The following is a 23905-nucleotide window of genomic DNA, read 5'->3' on the forward strand; positions in this document are numbered from 1 at the left end:
TCAGATGCTGATACCCTCTAATTAAAATTATGTAAATAATTCCCATAGGAAATATATACCATAGTAACATGTTTAAGAAAACAGAAATACAAATTTCAAGGCTTTAATGACAAAATAGCAGAAAATTCAGATTCTAATGAGGTTTTTTTGTTTCTTCATGTCTTTTTAATAGACGATCTAGCAAAACCACCTTTCAACTCACACTCTTGAAGAACTGCTATATAAACATTTATGCAAAATTCTAGTCCAATATATTTGAACCCCCTATTCCTTTGAACCGCATGTCAGGGTTTACTTATTTATCAGATTGCAAAAGTACTGTGTAAACACAAGGTCTGACTGTATTCTGGAGGGAGAATGGGGCCACAACATTACTTTAGTTAAGGATCCACAAAGTTCTAATGAGACTAGAATTTACCCAACCAGTGGCTATCATTACCCTGCCCCCTGTCTCTTAGTGGATTTATAGTGCAGATTACCAATCAATACTTTCCATGATTTCAACAGTTTGTAAGATTTAAATACGAAAGCTTCCTCACCACACAGCTACCAGAACAGCTGGCACAACACAAGACTTGGCAATGCTTCTTTCTAGGGAGCCAGTCTAACTCAAATTTTCCACATATAGGCTATGGTTAAAAACATACTTTAGTGTTGAGTCTCTTGAAAAATACAGGTTACAGTTAACAGGATATTTGACTCTGACATCTCTCCTCAAAGTCCTTCTCTGGTTTCTTTCCAAATATCCTGTGAAATTTATCAGTATTGCTGCTCTCCATTTCTTAAAGTACTGATAACTGTGGGATTATTCTATGTTTTTAAGGGAATGGCAAGATCTTCCTCCATTCCAAACCACTTTCAATTGCAAAAACACTGAAGAACATCAATTCAGGTATATCCTTCTAAGTTTCTCTCAAATAACTTCCTAAATCATTAATTCATATAGGAATGTGAAAGTGCCAGCAGAAAGCCCCAGACAGAGCATGGTGAAGAAAAAAAACACCTCTGGAGGAAAAAAAAGATTCCAGTGACTGTTATCAATATTTTCCTGTTATCATTCCCCAGTGAAACAGAATTAGATACATTTTGATATGTTTATCCTGCCTATCTGAATGAAAATCTGAAAACAAAGCAGGAGATCAGACTTGACAAACCTTTTGTTTTCAAGTTTTCAGACTATCACTGAATGCTTGAGACCTTTCGCAAATAAAGAAAACCTTTTTGTACCACAACTGTCTTCTTTTAATGCAAAAGACCAAGTATTTGAGTAAATACATATCAAAACAATAAACATGGCTGGTTTTACCCCTTCCTATGTTAAAGGAAGAGGAGCTATAACCACCTGAAGTAGGCAATCACAAACATTAACCCCCGATGCCACCTGGCAGTGTAATTCTGAACACAAATTGCATGTTGTACAATGTGACCATAAAGAGAAAAAAGCTGAAGGGCAAAACTGGGCTCTTGAACAGTAGCTGGTGAAGAGGAAAGTCCATTCTCTACTGCTTCTCTGAAGCACGTAACTTGCAGTACAGATTCTCTCCTATTTCCATGCTTCAGAGAGAAACAAACTGTGCTTCTGCTAACAACTCATTTCCATTCAAGGTAAAAAAGCCTCAACAACCCAGGAAAAAAACCCCAAAACAACAGCTGTTTTTCTTCCTAGTGTGAAAAGCTTCAGCATTCAAACATATGGATAAGGATGCAGCTGCAAATCAGGGCAAGTGCAAGAGTAGTCTTTATAACCTAAGGTGTTATGAAGTGTAATTAAACAAGTACAGGTTTTCAGTTTGGTTGCTGCTTCATTCCTTCTTACCAAGTCACAACTTATGTGGCAAGGCAATGAAAAAATCCAACAACTACTAGCCTGAAGTTTTCAACTCAGCATCTCTTTAATGCATATATAAGGCCCTAATAATATAGAAATCAAAAGCAACAATTCCAGCTGAGTATTCAAGATCTGGGTTTTATTAATTTTGTTGTAGCTTTGGCATTGAAGAAAGGTCAGTAATCTAAACCTAGTCTCCAAATTAATCAATTTTTTTCAAATCCATGAATCTTCTGTATTTTTTTAGTCTTAAAGCAATCAGAGATAAGAGGCAGATTAATTAGTCTGCTGCAAACCTGTAACCTTGGAAAACTTATGATATAGATTTTTCAATTCTGGAACTCATACATCTCATCATAACAGCTGTAAAACGTTATTACAGAGGTCAGATCAACAAAGTTTTTGGTTGTCTACAATATTCCAACTTTTTCATAAAACACACATAGTATTTTAGCATTCTCCATCAAAACATTACTTCCTGCATTATAGTGGATTTATTTGAAACTAGACACTAGAAGTGTAGTTCCAGTGTTCCAAATGTAAATAATCCAGGCTTCTAACTCAAACACCATGTGTTAGTTTTACTTTTCCCATAGGTATCATACAGCATCCTGCTGTTTCAACTCCCTGTTAGACATGAAAACTGCTTTTATCTAAAAAAGCTGATGCAAAATATTAAGGTTCAGAGGCCATACTGAGATGATAATCACTTCAACTTGATCATATGTTCACTACATAGCTGCCTCCATTTATCTTATTCTGTAATATGCTTTGACATGTGAAAACCCATTTCTTTTACAAGATCTAATTTAGATTTTAATGCAAAGGTTGCATCTAGAAAGTACAAGAATTAAGGATAATTAAAAATCAAGACCCTTAAAAAGACTATTCCAAGCAGACACTCTACATTTTATTTATATCCTCTATGTTTCAGGTATTTGTTAAACAAGCTGTTGCTCTTCTGCAAATATATGTCTCAGCTAATTGAGATATATTGTCAAGATTTTTTTTTTTACAACTTTGATTTAATGACATATGAGCTTTCCTTCACATTCAATAGGCACTGGGTATGTCATATTTTTTCTAGTTTTCTCCTGTCACCATCATCTTTCATTTCTCTGCTTCAAAAAACCCCACTTTTTCCTATCATCATACCAATTCCTACCTTTAAGTACAGCAATTGTAATGTATGGTGTTTAATTTTGGTTTTATCTTCAGTAATATTTTGTAATTGAATTTTGTTCAAGTGAAGTTTTCATGATGCTTGTCAAAATTTATACTCCTAGAAAAGCGATGCATACTTGACATGTAGACAAGCAGCGCATCATCAGCACATCATCACTTTAAAACTTCAGCATCAAGGACCAAAAAGTCAACCTGCTCTCTTTAATACATTTGTTATGCTCAGCAATTTGCACAAACTGTAAACAGCTACCTCAGCTTTTAACTCTGGAAACCTGGTATAGTTTGAAGCCTGAAGATAGCAACAGGACCATAGAACACAACCATTTTCTGGAAAAACCTTTGGTAGCTTAACTTACTTCCCTTTCTTTTCTCTTTTTTCCTTTTTTTCTTCCTCTACTCTCCCTCCCCAACTCCCCACCTCCACCTTCCGCCCCTGTCATCCAAAAATGAGAAGCAGTTTTGTAGGAGTGTAAATTTGATTCTTAACTGTGGCAAAACTCAGTGTTTCTCCTTGAAAACTAGAACTGAGGTTAATAGGAATTTCCACCCTGGGCACAAAGGAACAGGTATTTCCACCCTGGAGACAAAGAAATAGGAATCAGATTAACTGACGGCTTGCACTTCACGAAACTTAGGCCACAGATTGCCAAGTTTTTCAAGGATATACCACAGGAAATACACCACTGTTTGTAGTTACAGCACACTACATCATGCTGCCCCTGAAGTAAACCACTTGCAGGGAACTTGCAGTGTTCATAAAATTCACAAAAACCACAGTATACCAGTAACATGAGTACAACCAGATGACTGTGTTCTGACTGACATTCAGACACTGACTCATGTGTCATGAATAGAAAATTTTTAAAAGTGCCCTTTCCTTAACTACAACTTTTCCTCTAATTTCACTGACAATTATGTTCCCAACTAAGGAGCAAACACCAGGTTATGCAATAGGTATTGTTTAGCCATGACAAGCTTGTTTTAAAATCTTTTACTGGTTTTGGCTGGGGTAGAGTCACAGTGGGCAGTATGGGGCTGTGATCTGGGTTTGCTCTGCTGACAGGGTTGACAACAGAGATGATTTTGTTATTTCTGAGCAGGGCTTGCACAGCGCCAAGGCCTCTCCTGCATCTGAACCCATGAGTTTTCTCATTTTACTCTTCTGATTCTGTTCCCCACCCCACCATGGGGACAGTGAGCTGAGTGGAGCTGAGCTGCTCACTGGGGTTGAACCACAGCAGAACTAAATTCACCAAGCTATGCCAGATGTCATCTTTGACCAGCATAATTACATTTTTCTAAAATTATTCCCTTGAAGAGTATGTAAAAACTGTACCTGTGTTGAACATTTCCAGCATGAATAGCTTCTGGTGGAACTCTCCAAGGACAACTTACTCTTCCTCCAGGAAGCCGTTTGAAATCAAACTGGCAGCAGATTTTCGGATCTGGGCCGCAAGTATGAGGAATATCATAGCTATAGAAAGGCATCATATGACAAAGAATATCCGTACTGGATCCCAAATCTGGAATAAAATAGAGTAAAACTTTAAAATAAGTCCTCTCAGATTTGCCAAAAGTAAATCACTCCCATGTTCTCAGTCCAAGAATTGCACTGGAAAAATACCACATCAAGACAATTTCTTATTTTGAATATCCATAACTTGAATCTACCTTTGTATATACCTTATATGTATAAAGAGGGTAAAAAAAGAGATACAGTCAAGATTGGAATGTTCTAGTCAAGCACCAGGTGATTGGGAAAGACAGGGACAAATGTTAGGTGTGTTTTACCCAGATAAAACTCGTGATTTTTAGAATTTTTGAGGTAATAAAACACATATTTTATACTTCGGGTGGATTAAAACAACTATTAAAAAAACCCAAACATCAAAACAAAACCAAGAAGAAAACAAAGCAAAAGCCAATCACCCTGCTGTCACTGCCTCATTAGCACAATATTTGAATTAGTTGAAATGTTCCTTCTCTTACACTATATTTCCACATAGTAGGAAATAAAGGAGTAGGAGGAAGAAAAAAAGTAAAAAACAAGTAAAGGAATTTTTCACCCTTTTTTACTTTTCTTATGTACACTTGCAAGGAGTATGAGACGATGGAAAAAACAAGAGAAGGTAAAAGCAAAAATGAAAGTGAAAAGAAGGGAAGATCAGAGGAACAATACAAATAATATGGTTTTTACATTTAGTGCCTTTCCTAATGCACAGATATTCTCATTTCACCTTCTGTTATTCAAAGAGGAAAAAAAAAAGGAAAAAATCTGCTAAATTTAAGCTAGATGAAAGGCTTTTTTTTAAATAGGATTGCAATTTAAAGTTTTCATGTCTAGACTAACTCTGCTAAATCTCCTCTGTAAGTATTTCCATAGTACTTATTTGAGTTCTCTTCATATTTTACCTGTGTAAATTAACAAAATAAATTGACATAAAGGAAGAACATATACCCCAGTTCTGTCTCCAAAAAAATTCTAGTGTCTTTTGTGTTGCAAAATGTTTTTTAACTGAATAATGAACTCTCTGTACAAGCATATTGGAAAATCCTGTGCGCTTCAGAAGGTAGGCCATTGTTGGTGAATGCCCAAATGGATCAACTGCCCATCCAGACTTTGGTTTTACTCCTGTTGACAAAAGAAAAAAGTAAAAAGGAAAGAAAGTTTTACTTTTCACTCCAAGAAAGTCATTCCAATAATTCAAATCAGAGCACTAAAGATAACATTTCCAAGATTATATAACCAGTTAAGTATTAAACCTCCTGCAGAACCCTGGAATTGACAAACTAGAATTAAACTGTTAAACAAACAAACAAAAAAACCAAATATCTTATAAGCAAGGCATTCTAACAAAATAAAAAACTTTAAAATAGTACTCCTTGTTGCTACGCTGTTTCAATTTTGCATCAAACATCTTTATTTGGAATCATTAATTAAATACACATCTTCTTTCACTTAAAGTAGTTTACAGATGGTACAATAGGAGAAGAAAGTTGAAAGAAAATGAATGGATGTGGACGGATTAATGAGGTAGCTTGTTGATATTTCACTGTTATTTAAATAATGTTAATCTTTTTTGGCTTCAGAACTAAATTTTCTTTTGATTTATTAGTTTGTTGATCAATAGAATCATGTTGATTAATACTCTCTTTTCACTGAACTTCATGCTAGTAAATAAAGAAGCTACATCTGATTCGTGTTTAATTCATCAACATGGTTCCTTTGGCACTTTTCACTGTCTTTCCAAAAAAAACCACAGTAAAGAATGCATTACCCTTTTATTAGGTCTTCCTTCCCCCTCCAATTATGTCAAGCTGTGTTTATGGAAATTGCAATCTAAGAAAAACAGTGAAACAGCTTTCCAAAATAATTTCATTTAATTGGATGAAATAATCTCAATTTATTATTAAAATCACTGTACAAATATTTTCTATATAAAAAGGTTTCTCTCTTCTTACGGAACTAAACAAAAGAATATCCCAAAGCCAGCAAAACAGTTCAGCCAATGTAACTGCAGCCAGTAATTCCCAATTCTAACATTACATTGGGTTTAGGCTTTATACTACTACTATACTATACTACTACTACTGCTGCTGCTGCTACAACTAAATTTTGTAATTTTTTTAAAGCCTTATTAAAGAGAAGCTAATGAATTCAGAGCCCACAGAATAGATCCAAACACATGAAAGAAATATCAACTTTTAAGTAATTTTAAGAATTTCATCATAATTTTTAAAAGACAGAAAGGGCAATTGAAGGCAATTTGTGATACCAAACATGGGATCTAAAATTCAGCATGATCTAGTGTAATATTTGGTTATTCCAATATAATACACATCTTACATTGACCAAGACAAAATGCTATGACATAAAATAGTTCAAATACACTTTGTCCAGAAACTTCTATCTGCAAAGAGGAATGGCAAATACTAAACTTGATCCTATAGCTTCCTTTAAATGGTGTGATTTAATGTTTCAGAAAAGTAGAGTAAAGAGAGCTTTCTAAGCAACTCAGAAATCTAAAAAAAAAAAAAATATTTTCCTATTGACTTCTTGTATTAACATAGTTAAATCTTAGATCAATGTACATACCAAGGTTCTTTCCTAGCCACTGGTGTCCTTCTATCAGTTGGTCAATTAAAGAAAAATAATGAGCAGAAGCTTCATCAGGCATGACCCATCCTCCTGTTACTATTTCAAATTGTCCATCTTTTATTAACCTGAAAAATACATAAATCACATTCAGAATCTTCCATATGAAAACACACTCTTAAAATCAACTTCTGTATACTCAACAGGCATTTTCCAGCAATTTGATGCCAAAATCTAAATTGTTTGTGCTACTTTCATCACTGACGTATATTTCTTTAATCAAACAGGGAAAAAATGAAGTGTTGAACAGTGAAGTTTTTAACGCCCTTATACAAAGAAAAACTAGCTCTACTGCACGTGCCATATTAGATTTTTTTAATATTAGGAAGAAGGCTGTTTCCTGCATAGATTACAAAAATAAAAATGTATGTGCCACAGTACTGAAGGCCAGCTGACCAAGATGCCTAGACACGGCACATTTCAAGCGCTGCTAATATCTCCCCATCTTTGATCTAATATTCTTTTTAGAGTTTTAGGGAGCTGATAGATCTTCGAAGTTTACTTTATCTACAAAGGCTTCAGAACATCTCACTCATTAAAATGCCTTCTTGAAACAGGTCACAGGATGGCCCAGTCTCTCTATTGTCAGTGAACATAAAGATCATGATCCCAGCATCAGGTTGTCCCTACAGTTTCAGCACTTATGTTGTACACCAGCATAGAAGTGCTTAATGAATTCAAGAAAAAAATACAGTGAACTCATCAAAACTTAGTCCCATCACAGATGATACCCATAAGAGTAACGAAAAAGCATGCAACAAAAATAATCTCAAGCATAGCTTCTCCAAGTCTTACAGCAGCTTAACCAATACCTGACTCCCCTGAAGACGCAGTTCCCTAGTGATTCTCATTTACTGTTTACTGTGTTCCCAGGGTTATTTTTAATGTCACAAAACCACACAGTTGTGCTGTAATACTCAACCACTGTGCATAAATTTTTAAACAAGTAGTTTTTTACCTAGATTCCAAGATTTCCACCTTTACCTAACCTTTGCAGCTGTGATCTCACAGACTTAATGCATACTGCAACACCCGCATCTTGAAGAGGGGCATGAGAAGGAGGCCATCACAAGGATGAAATAACAACTGTTGGATCCTGTCTTAAAGCCAAGTAAAAATAAGAAAAACATATCCCTGCTTTTTGAAAACCCCAAACAAGATCCTTACTTCACTTTGTCCAAGCAGCCTCCTTCCTTGTCTCAATGGCTAGGTAAATCTTTTACTTCTATACTCCATTTTGACTTGTGATTTTAAAAATGACTAAGAAGAGCAAGGGTATAAAGTACATACTACTTTACCATTAAAGCAGCTGCATGTTTATAAAAAACATTTGTATTTAAACACAAAAAATCCTTACAAATTTTTATGCAAACAGAAATCTGATAAAATCTTCATATGTGTCATAACAAGGAAAAAAATTCCATATGTAAACAGCTACTAGGAAAGATTGTATTTATTTTGTTGCAAATACCTTAGTGTGACTTCAAATAAAGATCATAATCACTATTCCATTACAGTTTGAATGACATGGTTGTACATGGAAACTTTTAGTCAAATTTTTAGGCAACTCAGTAATTTGTCTTCACTTCTCTATTTTGCAACTGGGAGAAAACCAAACCAAGCCCAAAAAGTCAGAACTCAAGCAGCCAATTATTCTAGCAATTCTGCATCACAGGTGAAATCTCAAGTTTACAGTGTAGTCAAACACACAAAGTCTCAACACAAGATACATGGAAGAAAAATTCAGTATTCAAACCTTTTAACAGCATCTTTTTTTTGGCTATCTATTCCATCCCACCATTTTGAAAAGTAAGAAATCTCGGACCATATAAATTTCCTTCGGTTATCTTCTTGCAGTTTTATAACCATGTTATTTAAAATATGCTGTGTCTGATCTCTGAAGTAATCATCAAAAGTCTTCAGCCAACCTAGGAAAAAGAAAATATGAAATAAAGCCTCTTTAGAGAACTGGCTTCTTAGTCCCTTCAGAGAACAGTCTCAGAGAGAACTGGCTCCTTCTCACACACCAGAAGAAAGCTAAGTAAAGACTGTTCTTAAGAAGCTGAACTTTACGTGCCACGGACAGCTTGAAGTGCTAAACTTCCAAGGAGTTTCTTTTTACAAAATTTACAAGTTTTATTTCCTAAATGTATAAATATATGGAAATTAATAGGCTTTCCACTTTCTCGTTTTTCTATGCTTTGCATAGTAGAAAGTTTGATCAACAGAATACATGGATGCAAATAATTGTGCATCAGTGCGATGCAAAGGAAAAAGAAATTTTAACCACATTTTCAGACTTCACAATCCTACATAAAATTTTTTAGCCTCTTCATAATACCTTGCATGAGAGAGCACATACATCTTTTTTTCCCAGAATCTGTAACTATAACTGAAAAAATTAAGTCTATCTGCTTACTACTTACTGTAAAGTGTTATATTCCTACTCCTACCAGCTTTTGTCATGTATGCGCATTAAAAGATTTTGTGAAAGCTTCCACACTGTGAAGACTGCACTCCAGACAAATATTATACTAGTAATTCCACTCTGATTTACCAGGTAAGTTCTCCAGAGCCACTACCATTATAATAGTGCCAGTCTGCTTATAGGATACAGGATTAGGCTGTCATGGAATGAAATTACAGTGTTTCAAGGAAGTTACATAAATGCAGAAACTTTTACCACTAAAAAATAATTTTCAAGTTTAATTGAAAAATAACTTTATAATTAAATAAAGTCTGACTATTGACTCAGAAAGGATATATTATACTTTATTTTAGGGATAAAAAGCCTCATACATTCATCTTAGGTAGATGCAGAGCTACTGTTTTTAATCCGCAAAATAAGAAATAAAATCATAACACTCCAGAGGAAAAGTTCTAGGTCATTCTGTTTTTTCTTTTACACATGTTTAGCACCTAGAAGACTCATCACCTGTGATACAAGTTTCTGTACAGATAGACAAGTGGGATCTAATCTATCTTAAAGGGGAAAAATATGTTTTGTCAGGGCAGTTAATATGAAGGCTTAAAGAGTAAAATTAAAACATACTTTCTTCAGAAGAATGGAAATACCTTAATACAAAAAAAAAAGTTGACAGTAAATTACTATTATGCAATCATTTCATAAAGACTGAAAACAAATTTGATGAATAATCTGAATTTGTAATAAAATTTTTTTCTGACCTCTTCCCATTTCAACCTGGGTTGTTTTTTTTTTTAATAGAAGCTTCCACTCAAAGAATTGAGATCACATAGACAATTATTCTTTCCCAATTCTCATTTACTTTTCAACAAATCAAAGGAGTATTTTACTGATAATTACATTAAAAATATCCATATGTATTAGACTGCCAGTTTATAGCTTTATATCAGAAATTTCTTCTGCAAGAGACAGTACCATCCTAGCACACAACTAAAGAAGGATAAATTAAAAACATCCTATGATTTTCCTGTACAGCAATATATCATCATCATAAACTATTTCAAAGTATTTTTATATTGCAGCAATAAAAGAAAATTTACACTAAATTAGTCTTCTGAAAGATTCTTAAAAATGTTAACAAAACAGCCTAACTAAAACATCAAGCTAAATGTCAAAGCAGCTGACAAAAGAATACAATATGATGTAGGAAGAACAGTGTTATAATGAAAGATTGTTTTGTTTTAACATACTCAGTTTATTAAGCTGAGGAAGAGTGTAACATACTGAACGGTTAACAGTGTGTTAACAGAGTTAACACACTGAACTGAACACACTTCAGAGAGTCCTAGGAAGTTTTTACAGGTATTCACAGACTTAGCTGCAAGCCAACAGAAAGCCCTCTGAAATGTAATTACCATACATCTATTTATTTATAAATAGAACAGCATATTCTGCATTGGAAAGGGCCTATAATGATCACCTAGTTCAATGGCCTGACCACTTCTGGGTTGACCAAAAAAAATGTTAAGAGCATTATCCAACTGCCTCTGAAACACCCTCCCCAGGAAGCTGCAGGGAGCAGTGAGGTCACCCCTCAGCCTCCTTTTCTCCAAACTGGACAAACGCAGACTCCTCAGCAGCTCCTCACAGGACCTTCTGCCAGCTCTGCTGCCCTTCTCTGGGTGCATCCCAGTGCCTTCACATGCTTCCTAAGGTGTGGTGCACTAAACCAAATGACTTACGGAGACTCTTCAATTTTGCACGGAGTCATACAATAAAAATTTTTTAAAAATTAAAAAAAAAAAGAAGCTGAACAACAAAATAATGGATTAATCAATTTACAGTTTCTGGCTAGAGTATTATTTCACACCTCAGTCCTTAATACAACATAAGAATCTACAACTTGTGTTTATCCACAAACTAAAAATTTGTTCCCAGGCTGAAAGAAAAAGGTTTACCAGTGCATTTCCAATACGAAACTTTCAGTACAAAGACAGTTTACACAAAAATTGCAATAGTTCAGAGCTGCAATTACCAAGACTAAATATTATATTAACAGCAAAATAACACTTGTTGGTTTAAATGTACATAAAGCCCTTTGTCAACATAAAAATCACAGGAACACAGAATCACTGAGGTTGTAAAAGACCTCTGAGATTATTGAGTCCAACCTCTGAGTAACCACCACCTTATAAATCAGACTGTGACATTGAGTGCCATGTACAGTTTTTCTTTTAAAAACTCCAGGGATGGTGACTCCACCATTCCAATGTTTAACAATCCTGTAAACAAGAGAAAAAATAGTACTGTTTTTCATGTCATTATGCCAGGCTTGACTTAATACATATTGAGGACTTAACCAAATACTTTCATTTTCTGCCAGCCTGTGTGATAACACAGGGTACACACTGCTGAGCTGCTTGCCTTTTCATTCCCTCTCTCATCCTTGTCCTCAAAAGTGCAGAAAGTTGCTATCTTCCCCCACCTCCATGAGATTTATCATCGTTATGCAGCTGTTTGTTTTTTTGATTTTTTTCCCCACTATAATGTAAATTTACTTGGCTTGACAGCAGACTCCAAGCATCATGTCTGAATATCAACGCAACTCATTGCTCTACAAAAAATCCCAAAACATTCAATTAACTGATTTGCCACTATTCCTGTCTACACTTTCAAGTTCAAATTCTTTCTTGAAGCTCTATCAGGTCCTTGCACTAGAGAAAGGCAGTCTTGTGTTTTAACATGGTTGACACAGATGTAGAGATAAATGGAAAGTTTCAGGACAAAATCAGAAATTGACAAATTAGCATTATTCAAAAAGTAACTTTATTAAACAAAAGCACTTAACAATTTGATCATGACAAGAATCACAAATCCATTCCTAGCACAAATATTCAGGTACTGCTTACATATACCTGCAAGACTGCAGGAGTGGTTTTTACATCTGCATTTCTTTTGCCTCTTGGGTGAAAATTAACTGTTGAAATAAAACAGAATAGGCTTTTCAATTGCTTACTTCCACAAGTCACCCTTCAAAGTTTAAGAGGAAATGTGCCTTCAAAAAAATGTCTTGTTTCTGATGAAGTCTGTTTTAACAAAGAGGCAGATCTCATGAATGTCTGAAATACTACACCAGTAATATACTAGATTAATGCATTTTTGATAGAAGTATGCATCTCTGATTTACTTTTCAGGAGATCATAATTAATTTTACTGAGTCTAAAATTCACACATCAGTGATGTTTCCCACAACACAAGAAACTTGAGTAATTTATTAATATTATGGCAGTATTAAATAAAACCATTAAATTTCAGCTAGCACTATACAGCTTTTCCAGAAAATAACAGTATTCTCTTTGCAAATATATTAGTGGAACTTCAGTTCTTTGATCTTTAAAATGTACACCCAAGTTAGTAAAAATTATCGGTAATTTTTTTTTTTTTACATTTATGCTTGATTCTCAACTTACTAGTTCCTGTAAAACAACACAGTTAAGTGACTAAATGACTGTTTTGATCGCTAAGTAAAATGTATCATAAACTGAGAGGATGTCCTTGTTCTTAATTACATCCAAGCTCCACATAGTGCAACAGTAAAAGGTTTTCATAAAACCACAAAAAAAAAAGGACAGATAGGTATGACTTCTTACCTTCAAAAGAAGAGCTCTATAGAACTTAAGCACAGTGCGTGTGTTTAATTGACCATACACAGGCACACAACAATGACAATAATGCAAATACTAGGAATAAGTCCAAAAGCTAAGTTTTAACTTACATTTTAGTAAGTATGATCACACACGAAAATAATTTGGCATTAGCTCCTTTCTAGATTCAGCAATTAAAAAAAAAGCCCTCATTTTAAAGCAGAGAATACACACATCAATTTCTTCTAAAATTTAGAAGTACTGCATCATCATTCTGATGATGTAAAAAACAGAATAGACATACAAGTTAATATTTTATGGACGATTCCGATGTAACACTTCTGTGCTAATTTCACCAAAAAGTATCTTTTCAACAAAGATGAATGGCTCACAGCCAAGACTGTGAAATAAAACTTGGAAAACTTGATGGTAAGGCTATCTCAAATTAAAACTAAAAGCTGCCTAAGATTGTTTTTTGTTTCTGTTTCACATAGTCAAATCAGAGAAAGACAGAAAGTCCCCTGAAACATCCCTGTGTTAAAGCATTCATTCTGATTCAGAAGAAATTAAATAGATGAGCTTCTTGTTCCTGCAAAATATGTCCCAAAATAAAATAATTTAGGTAGAAGCAGATACACCAAAGTTAAAGAAGTATGACAATGTATTTACTTTTCCAACAGCATACCTTAACTTGTAAAATATCTCTGCTCAAGTAACACAAGAATAATTTTATTTATCAGGCTTAATTTCATAAGCATAACTAAAAACTTGAATGATTGCACATTTCACAAAGAGTAAAATTGGCCGTGATCAGTAAGGTACCACCAAAATTATAATTAGACTTCTTACATTTTAAGTCCTATACAAGAGCTACTTTTGCTTTTGTATGTATCAAATCTGCTGCCATCATAGCTAAAATGCAAAGGAAATTTCTACTGATGAGCAGTCAAAAGTGTCCTTTCTGTAACAGTCCTGTCAATTTTCAAAGGAACTGCACTTCCTCTGCAAACACAGAAATATTGAGAAACAAGCCAGGAATGAAACTCTAATTTCCCTCATTCAGGCATGTCAAGAAAAACTTGTGAATTGCCCATTTCTAGTATTTTGTTGGGTCAGACAAAGTCTAAGCAATCTGTGTTCCAAATGCGTCAGGAAAACTAAGAAGTCACCTGAAAAACATATCCAGACCCTGTCAACAGAAAACATACATGAAACTCCATGGTGGATTAACAGCACCAAACTTTTATGGTTAAGTTTTTTTATATTTTAACACTGAGTTACCTTCATAGGTCTATATAGGTTTCCTCCTGAGAAATGGAGACTGTCTTAAATAATAAAAGGTGGTTAATGTGAATGGTAGCAAGGCAAAATTACCAATGTTATAGGTAATTAATGAAATGTTAAAAAGTAGAGTTTAGTCCTGACCTATCTGCCCATATACTTTCACGTGGGTGGAGAGGCAAGAGAAAAATCCACTTTAGTCACTTTCCATTCCACTAAGGTGCTGCTCATAGTAGGTCTGTAACCACCACATTCAGCAATTAAATACTCTGATCTGGTATACACATATATTTAGAAAGCTCACAAGTCTCAATTCGTAAATAATTTAATAGAAAGTCATTACCAAAATCATCACAGAGCAATAGATGCTAGAGGTGTCTTTGCACCTCTCAGGTCAGATCTGAACCTCATCTTTCAAGTCCGCCTGTGCTGTTTGACAATCTCACAGTCCTCGAGCAGAGTTCTCCCCTCTGCATTTCAGCTGCCTCCTCCACTTCAGGCAGCCACAAGAAACTGCAGTTGAAGAAGGTGAGAGCCAACATACGGGCTCTGCCACCACAGAGTATGTGCTTGCTCCCTAATCTGCTCCTGACAGACCTGCTGCCTATCTGTGATGGCTACAATTTCACACAACAACTGAACTTCTGTCCATGGCTTAAGATTAATCTCTACTGGGTGAGTCTTCCCCAAAATCAGACATGCTACTGACTTGCTCAAATTTTTATCAACTGCCAGCAATGAAAGACAATTGTGCCACCACTGATCCAAAGTCTGAAGGGGGCCCACTCTCAACCCTTGTTTCCCAAAATGGGTAAACACATTAACTACTGCAGGGAGAAGCACAAAGCCCCCGAGTTTGCAGGTCATGGTTAAAATTCATGCAGAAGCAGTTAACCCCGATTTAGCATCACAAAATGTTTCAAAGCACCTGCACATTCAGTCATCCCTCCAGAACAGAAGGTGGAACCTAAACCCACCACCTTCCCTACGGATTGTGTTTCATAGATCCACAGAATGGCTTGGATTGGAAAGGACCATCCAGTTCCTAGCCCCACACCATGGGCAGGGATGCCACCCCCTAGACAAGGTTGTTTAAAGGCCATTTCTTTGCCTTTGAAGTACATACCCTCACTATCATAACTGGTTATATGAAAGTTAAAGAGAAAGTAGCCTCAGATGAGAAAACATAAAATCTAATCAGAATTTAAAGCTTCTGCAGCTAATATAGTTATACCTTTACTGACCCCATTTCTTGGTAAATATCTTTCACATACATTGTTACATTGTACAGTCATGATGACTTAAGCTTTTTTCTGAGAAGGCATTTCCTTTGCAGCACAATGCTTTTAGTCCTCTGTGGGAAAGGAACAATGTAACCATTAGTTATACAAGAGATTTCAGATGTTACAGATATATTTTCCTTCTTTCAAGTGCTTGTTAATATGCAATTTCCTACTGCAGAAAATTCCACAGAAATGTTCTTAAAAAGCAGAACCAAGTCACGAGATTTCTGTAACACTCTTTGCAAAAGCAAACAATAACCAGTCTCACACAATCACCTTTGGTGAAGGAACAGTTTACTTTTACCAGGGTGTTATCTCAGTTTAAGTCTACTGAATATCATCTGAGAAGCTTGAACAAGCTGAGAGATATTTAGATTGTATGCAAGAGGAGATACAGATTTCTTCATTTTGTTGCTGTTGGTGAAAGACAGATACGATTTTATTGTAAAGGCATGAAGGACTTACATACTAAGAATGAAGACTTAGAAACAAAAAACAGACACCAGCAAGAAAGCCAGCTCTCAAAGGTGAATGACAATAGCATTAATACTTCAGGCAAGCCCTTGTAAACAACATATTCAGGAAAAATGCTGCAGCAGAATGATGGGAGACAGCTCTTGTAACTTCAGACTTTTTCAAACCCAGTCATTCAAGGCACAGTCGCAGGGAGGACTTCTCTCAGAGATGAAAGAACAAGTACCTTACTATAGATTTAAAGATTTAATTCATGACTCCCTGCAAGACAAATGTAATAAATGCTTGTAAAAATCCATTTCTGAATCTATGCTCACTATGGCCTATATCCCTATGTTTGGAAGAGGGCGAGAGCACTTCTTGAAAGGGCAAAATAGAATCAGATTAAACTTCCTTAAATGGAGCTCTCAGGTATACCAAGAGGCATCACTTATACGTAAAATTAAAAAATAAACACATGGTTAACATACTTCCTAGGTAAAGAGGAAATTCCGACTGAAAAAGTAAAGGAAATTCCATGATTGATAACACAGGAAGTCAAACAGAAAAAGATACTGGTGAAGCTACCTCTGGTTATTGAGTAGTATTTACACTTTATCTGTCTTAGAGGTCTAGTAACTTTAGTTACTCACAAACTTCTTTGGAGGGGTTGGGAGGGTGGCTGGTTTTCGTTGCATTTTTTTTCCTTTGGATATGGACCAAGGCCATTGAATGAGGTTCAACAAGGTAAAATGTCAGGTCCTGCCCTTGGGTCATGACAACCCCATACAGTGCTACAGGCTGGGGACAGAGTGCCTGGAGAGCTGCCCAGTGGAAACCTGGGGGTGTTGGCCAACAGCAGCTGAACACAAGCCAGCTGTGCCCAGGTGGCCAAGGGCACGTGGCCTGTGTCAGCAATAGTGGGGCAGCAGGAGCAGGGCAGTGACCGTCCCCCTGTGCTGGGCACTGGTGAGGTCACACCTTGAGTGCTGTGTCCAGTTCTGGGCCCCTCAGTTCAGGAAGGTCATTGAGGGGCTGGAGTGTGTCCAGAGAAGGGAACAAAGTTGGAGAAGGGTCTGGAGCACAAATCTGATGAGGACTCTGGGTCCCTTTAGCCTGGAGAAAAAGAGACTCAGGGGCACTTTATCACTACAAGAGGAGGTTGTAGCCAGGTGGGGATCGGGCTCTTCACCCATGCAACAAGTTTCAGTACAAGAGGAAACTGCTTCAAGCTGTGCCAGGACAGGTTTAGATGGGATATTAGGAAAAATGTCTTCCATGAAAGGGTGCTTGAACATTGGATTGGGCTGCCCAGAAAAGTGCAAGTGTTCATAAAAGCAGGTGGATATGGGGCTTAGGGACATGGTTCGTTGGTGAACAGAGTGGTGCTAGATTAATGATTGGACTAGATTTTCTTATAGGCCTTCTGTAGATAGGCAGATATATGTTTACACTGTGATTATTTGCTCTGAATATTTTTACCATATCTGTACTAATTTAGCTGTCATAACTGGACAATATAATTCCACATTCCAGTGTGCATTTTCTTTGATAATGCTAGATACGTGCAAATAAAAGCCATTTATGTTCAAACTACCATATCTTCACTCAGATCCACAGTACTTCAAATAACAAATTAAATTTTAGAGAGATATACAGTAGTAAAACTCAATATCACTGGAATTGTGGCTTTCTACAACAACAGCCAGTGCTACCAGCCTCTCAGTATACATGTACCAGGACTACAGTGTAGCAGTATAATTCACTGCTTTTTGGTAAGTTTTACCAAAAAGGCATTCCAAAATTAAGGAACACTTCTCCATTTTGTTTATTACAGTTGGGTGTACCCACTTGGGTGGAAATGAAATAACATGGGCATACCTAGATTTCTGTTTAAATCTAGACTTTTCATTATCCTGCCATTGGTTAGGGGTGTGCACAAAACAGTGAAGAAAGTGTAAAAAACTTCAGATTTGCCATTGTCACATCTTCTAAAAGCACATCTCTTTAGCACAGGCTAAGGGTTAAATATCTATGACAGTCAAAAAAATCAAAACAAGAATTGATGGTATTTAATGCATCAATGAATAAACTGAATGGGTTACCAGAAATTCATGTTACTTTCCAATTTCAACACTGAAGTTCTGCTCCAGTTAGTAAATTCAGTAGACATACAACTTGGATCATAACAGTTGTCATTGGAAGTCAATGGCACTTGAATTATACATCTGTTTAACTGCCTTGCTAGACTTAAATCTAACATATTAACTGGTATGCTTCAAAAACCCCAAATCTTAACAGAAATGGCAATGCATTTCTTAATCCAAAAGCCTTTAGATCCTCAAATCAATACAGTTAAAATATTACCTGGATCATTATGTGAGTGAGGCACAACAAAAACTTGAAGTGGTTCGCTGTCCCATTCATTTTCATTGTATGTGATATCAAATCCCTGTTTCCAAACGCCACCATCTGGATTATCGAAAGGAAGAATATCATAGACATCCAGCATCTAAAAAAGAAAAATTAAAGGAATTTAAAACATGAATTCACAGAAATAGTTCTGCTATTAAAAAACAAAGCTGTTTTCACCTCAAATGGATCAGCTTGTTCATTACAGAGGGAGAGATGATGAGCCAAATGAATAGAAAACTGACAAATGAGAGCAAGTTTCAAATCACACTACGACACCCAAGACACAGCTGGCAGGAAGAAGAGCATTTGGCCAGCTCTCTTCTGAGGAAACTGACATTGATTAGATAAACAGCAGGATTTAAGCCTTAAGTCAAAAAAATTACAGCAGCTCACAATGGCATTGGGCAGGAGGATATGAAGAGGATTATACAGAATTGCACAGTACACTAAACAGCGGAATGCAGGAAATGAAGAAAATAAACTGAGCAAGAAGGAATGACAGCATGAGAGAGATCGAGGCAAATGGCAAACTCACAAAAAGGAACTGAAAGAAAAGAAAAAATGTTGATAACTGTAGCCAACTGCTATAACAAAGCTTCTTGTACATTTCCTGTTGCCCAGGAATTGTACTAATTGTACAAGGAAGGACATATTTCACTTCTCAATGCAAATAAACAGGATACAGATAAATAAAGTAACTATAGAATTACTGTAACAAGTTCTTATGAAACTTAGGGAACACTCTACAGCTTCAAAGAGAGGCTATTAATAGGAGATTCAAGGAATTTTTTTTGGTAATGCTCTGGTTTGTTTTTAAGAAAGAAAACAAGATACGAACATGAATTGACATCAGACAAGCCAATTCCTGACATCCTAGTTTAATAACTAAACTTTAATCAGTTCCAAACCCATGTTAGAATACAATTGTATACTTGACAAACTTTCTACAAAACCCAATTCATCTACACAAAAAAAGAACCACTATAGCAGTCATTTGCTACTTGAACGCCACAAGAGTTAAAACTTCCCCGTGGTAAGATGCTTTCTGTCCTGCTAGGAAAACCTAAAAAAAACTAAGACATCTGAAACAAATATCTGACTAAAGAAATTAAGGCCTTGCAATTGTTGACACTGGCCTCCACCCAGCTGATCTCTCATTTTTCCTCATCAACAGAACAGGGGAAGAAATATAAAATATTATGGGTGAAGATAAAAACAATTTCCATCACAGAAAAAAAAAAGACCTGACTTCGGGAACATTAAATTAATCTGTTGCCAATTAAAACAGAGTTGGACAGTGAGAGATCAGTCCATAATGTTTCCTCTCTGTCATTCTCTGCTTCTCCAGTTCTTTGCCTGCCCCAGCATGGGGTCCCTTCCACAAGCCACAGCACTTCAGGAACTCCTCTAGTGTGGATCTACCATGGGCTCCAGTTCCTCCTGAAAATATATACCTGCTCTGGCATGAGGCCCTCCACCAGTTTCAGGGAAAAACTTGCTCCACTGTGGTTTTCCCCACCTGCACTAGTGACTAGAATACCTTCTCTGCTTCCTCCATCAAGGACCATGGTGTTCACAGGACTGTTTCTCCCCCTTTTTTAGCCTTATACCACACTTCCTAAAACCAATTCTGCCAGAAGTACTACCACTCTTTGCTGGTGGAGGCTGTATCCTGTGGTGGGTTTGGACCTGTGTCTGGCACAAGGCAGGACTGGCCTCTCCTCACAGATACTGGAGCCCCTCACTGCCAACACCTAGACATCTGCCAGAGCATTCCACCCTCACCTCTGTTAAACACTTAAGAACAATCAATAAAATACATATTCATCACATAGTCTTCACAAACTTCACTTACATTTACAAAAAACTTTTCCCACACTAAGACACTGAGAAAGTGGAAATTTTTACACACACCCACATACAAGGTAGATCTCCACTCCTTGTCCTTTCACCTCATAAGAACAACAAAAGAATCCCCACAGTTACTTCACTCTGGAAATGTTCAGTCCAAGTTTTGGCCATTGCCACTCCCCATCTCTTAATCCTCAAGACCCAGATTTGGGTGCCTAAAGGAAGAGGAGTGGGTTAACCTTGGAGGGGTTGGAATCTGACAGCCAGAAAAGGTCAATCCACCACAGGCCTTTAGCTTAAGATATAAAGGGAACTAAGTTAAGGTAAGAAGGGAATAAAACCCAGTAATCCTACATCCAGCAGAGCCTCAGCTGGGCCTGCAATGTGCACTGGATAACTACAACATGTGAGAGATTCCATGTACACCAAACATCTATGGCCTGTATGAGATGATCCTGTCACATCACTGGTCCCCCAGGATTGCTTCAATCTTTGGACAATATTGATTAGTGGAAAACAAAGGTGCAATACTTGAAGATCTGTGCATTCTGTACTGTCAGCGTGAAGGGCCCAAATAAGGGTTTTGCTGAAGTTTGTTAGCCTAATAGCATATTTTCTAAATATGCTATTGGGCTAATTTATATATTAGATAAAGAATAAATAATATATATTATATAATAGATAATATAGATGGTCTTTTATTATTGCATATTTTCTAAATATGGTATTTTCTAAAATCTGAGTTTGAAGAACTATATTTTTTCTCTGCAATGCAATGTTCTGAAGAAAATGTAAGTGCATACTTTGTAAATTTGCCAGTGAACAATGAATGGCCTTAATACTGATAAACTCTTTGGACATTTCAACCATGAAAACATTATTTGATTAAAAAGTAGCAATTCATGGAATTCCACACATTCCTGTGAGTTTTTCTTATGGATGGAGTCTGCATTTAACAAGCAACTTTCTGCAGTCTGAAAGATACTAATTTTTACAGTACTAAACATAACCATAATTTTTTTCCCTGACATCTACAACTTCACAGCTATTTCAAACCACGCTGATATGACTATGAGCTCAAGAGACAGAAACTGCAATTCAGGAAATAGGTCTTGAAATCCTTATCAATAGTTGTCCGATATATCTGCTTCGATGACGTGACCCATCATCTAGAGACATTCGCTGCCTTGCAAAGGCCTGAATCCTGCATATCAGAGAGGAACTGTTGAAGCTTGTCCAACTTATTGGCTACTGTCCCTTGTTGTCCTTCCATGTGGGTATCAGTGAAACTGTCAGAGGCAACCCAGACTGCATCAAAACTGACTGCAGAATTCTGCAGGTAATAGAGGTCACAAGTGGCATCCTCTTCTATCCACCAGTGAGGGGGGTACGAGTGTGAGAGGAGGACACTGATAGTATAGATCAATAAATAGCTTCGGAGTTGGTGTTTGGAGTTCTCTGACCATGTTTTCATATCTGTGTCTGCTTGGGAGAGATGAGATCCAACTAAGGGCATCAGAGGTAGCTTTGCCAGGGAGATGGCTGACCTGTTAAGGACAGCTAGTGGCTGAGAATAAAAGGGGACAGAGAGAGTCAACAGCAGCCCTGTGAGGGAGTAGTGGGCAGGAGTGATGTGACATGGAAGGGTTTAAAAAATATGTAATATAATAAATCAATAAAATTGGGTCACCTCCAACATTTTTAGATAAGCAAGGAAGAATCTACAAGGCACAATCACGAAGAAATCCCCAAAATCCTTCCTGGGAAATTAGCATATTGGGGTGCCTCTCTGACAGCTTCCTGGCCTGTATCAGAGACAATGTGGCCAGCAGGGAAGTGATTGTCCCTCTGTACTGAGCACTGGTGAGGTACCTCAAATCCTGCATCCAGTTTTGCACCCCTCACTGCAAGAAGGACATTGAGGTGCTGGAGTGTGTCTCGAGAAGGGAGCGGATTTGAGAAAGGGTCTGGAGCACAAGTATGATGAGGAGCACCTGAGGAAGCTGGGGGTGTTTAGCCTGGAGAAAAAGAGGCTCTGGGGGGACCTTATTGCTCTCTACAGCTCCTTGACAGGAGGGTGCAGCCAGGTGTGGGTGTGGTTCTGTTCCCAGGTAACAGCAGCAGGACAAGAGGAAACAGCCTCAACCTGTGACATGGGACGTTTAGATTGGATATTAGGAAAAAATTCATCATGGAAGGAGTGGTCAAGCACTGGCACAGGCTGCCCACAGAAAGGGTGGAATCACCACCCCTGGAAGTGTACAGAAAAGCATGTGGATATGGAGCTTAGGGACATGGTTTAGTGATGAACACAGCACTGCTGCATTAATGATTGCACTTGAGTTTCTTGGATTCTATGGATGAGAAGCCAACAGAGAACTTATGGACAAGGACTAAGAAGCAGACCAGTATGGGTGACAGTGTAGTGGATGTCTGCAAACAGGTTACATGATCAGGGATAACAAGTAGAGGAGGCTCTCCACAGACATTTGCAGGGCCTGGTCTTCATGGGGAGCTTCAGTGACCCTCTGTTGTGCACAAGGTACAATACAGCCAGGCATAAGTCATCCAGAAGGTTCCTGGAGCATGGCAGTGGCATATTCCTAATCCAAGGGACCAAGAAGGCAGTGAGGAGAGGTGCTCTGCTGAACCTCTTGCTTGTCATGAGTGCCCTCATCTCATCGGGGCTGTGAAGCTCAATGGCAGCATTGGCTGCAGTGACCATAGGACTGTAGAGTTCAGGACCCTGAGAAGAGGGAGGGGGACAAAATACAAGACCACAACCCTGTATTTCAGAAGCACAGGCTCTGGATGCTTTGCTGTCAATATCCCACAGCATAAGGCCCTGGGATGGAATAGGGGCCCAAGAAAACCGTTTAATACCTCCTCTGGTAATAAGGATCACCTCCTCCAAGTGGAGGAAGTCCATCCCAACAAGTAGGAATTCAGGCAGAAATGCCAGGAGGCCTACATGGATGAACAGGACCTCCTGGCAAAATTCAGACACAAAAAAAGAAGCCTACAGAGGATGAAGGCCAAGACAGGAAATGGAAGAGTGGTGTGGATTGACCCTAGCTGGGTATGAGGTACTCACCAATGCCACTCTGTCAGTCTCCTCTAAAAGTGGGCAGGGGAGAGAAAATATAATTAAAGGCTCACGAGTCATGATAAGGGAAAGGAGAAATCACTTACTGATTACCGTCATGGGCAAACCAGACTTGACTTAGGGAAATTAGCTGAATTTATTACTAATCAAAATCAGAGTACAATAATGAGAAGTAAAACAAATCTTAAAAACACCTTTCCCCCACCCTTCCCTGTTTCCCAGGATTAACTTTATTCTCAGTTCTCTACCTCCTTGCCTCAGTGGTGCAAGGAGATGGG

General features: G+C 37.3%; 1 protein-coding gene across 1 annotated transcript in view; it reads right to left on the reverse strand.

Moving 5' to 3' along the window:
- Positions 1 to 23905, reverse strand: part of MAN2A1 (mannosidase alpha class 2A member 1) — a 112133-nt gene that overhangs the window by 70600 nt on the left and 17628 nt on the right. Inside the window, exons 3-7 of the mRNA XM_069002580.1 lie at positions 18623 to 18767; positions 8926 to 9097; positions 7110 to 7237; positions 5472 to 5645; positions 4350 to 4536 (exon numbers count right to left, since the gene is read on the reverse strand). Of these exons, the coding sequence (XP_068858681.1) occupies positions 4350 to 4536; positions 5472 to 5645; positions 7110 to 7237; positions 8926 to 9097; positions 18623 to 18767 (806 nt within the window). The remainder of the gene's footprint in view (positions 1 to 4349; positions 4537 to 5471; positions 5646 to 7109; positions 7238 to 8925; positions 9098 to 18622; positions 18768 to 23905) is intronic.

The sequence above is a fragment of the Aphelocoma coerulescens genome (genome assembly GCF_041296385.1).
Source record: "Aphelocoma coerulescens isolate FSJ_1873_10779 chromosome Z unlocalized genomic scaffold, UR_Acoe_1.0 ChrZ_unloc_scaf_1, whole genome shotgun sequence".
Classification (NCBI taxonomy): Eukaryota; Metazoa; Chordata; class Aves; order Passeriformes; family Corvidae; genus Aphelocoma; species Aphelocoma coerulescens.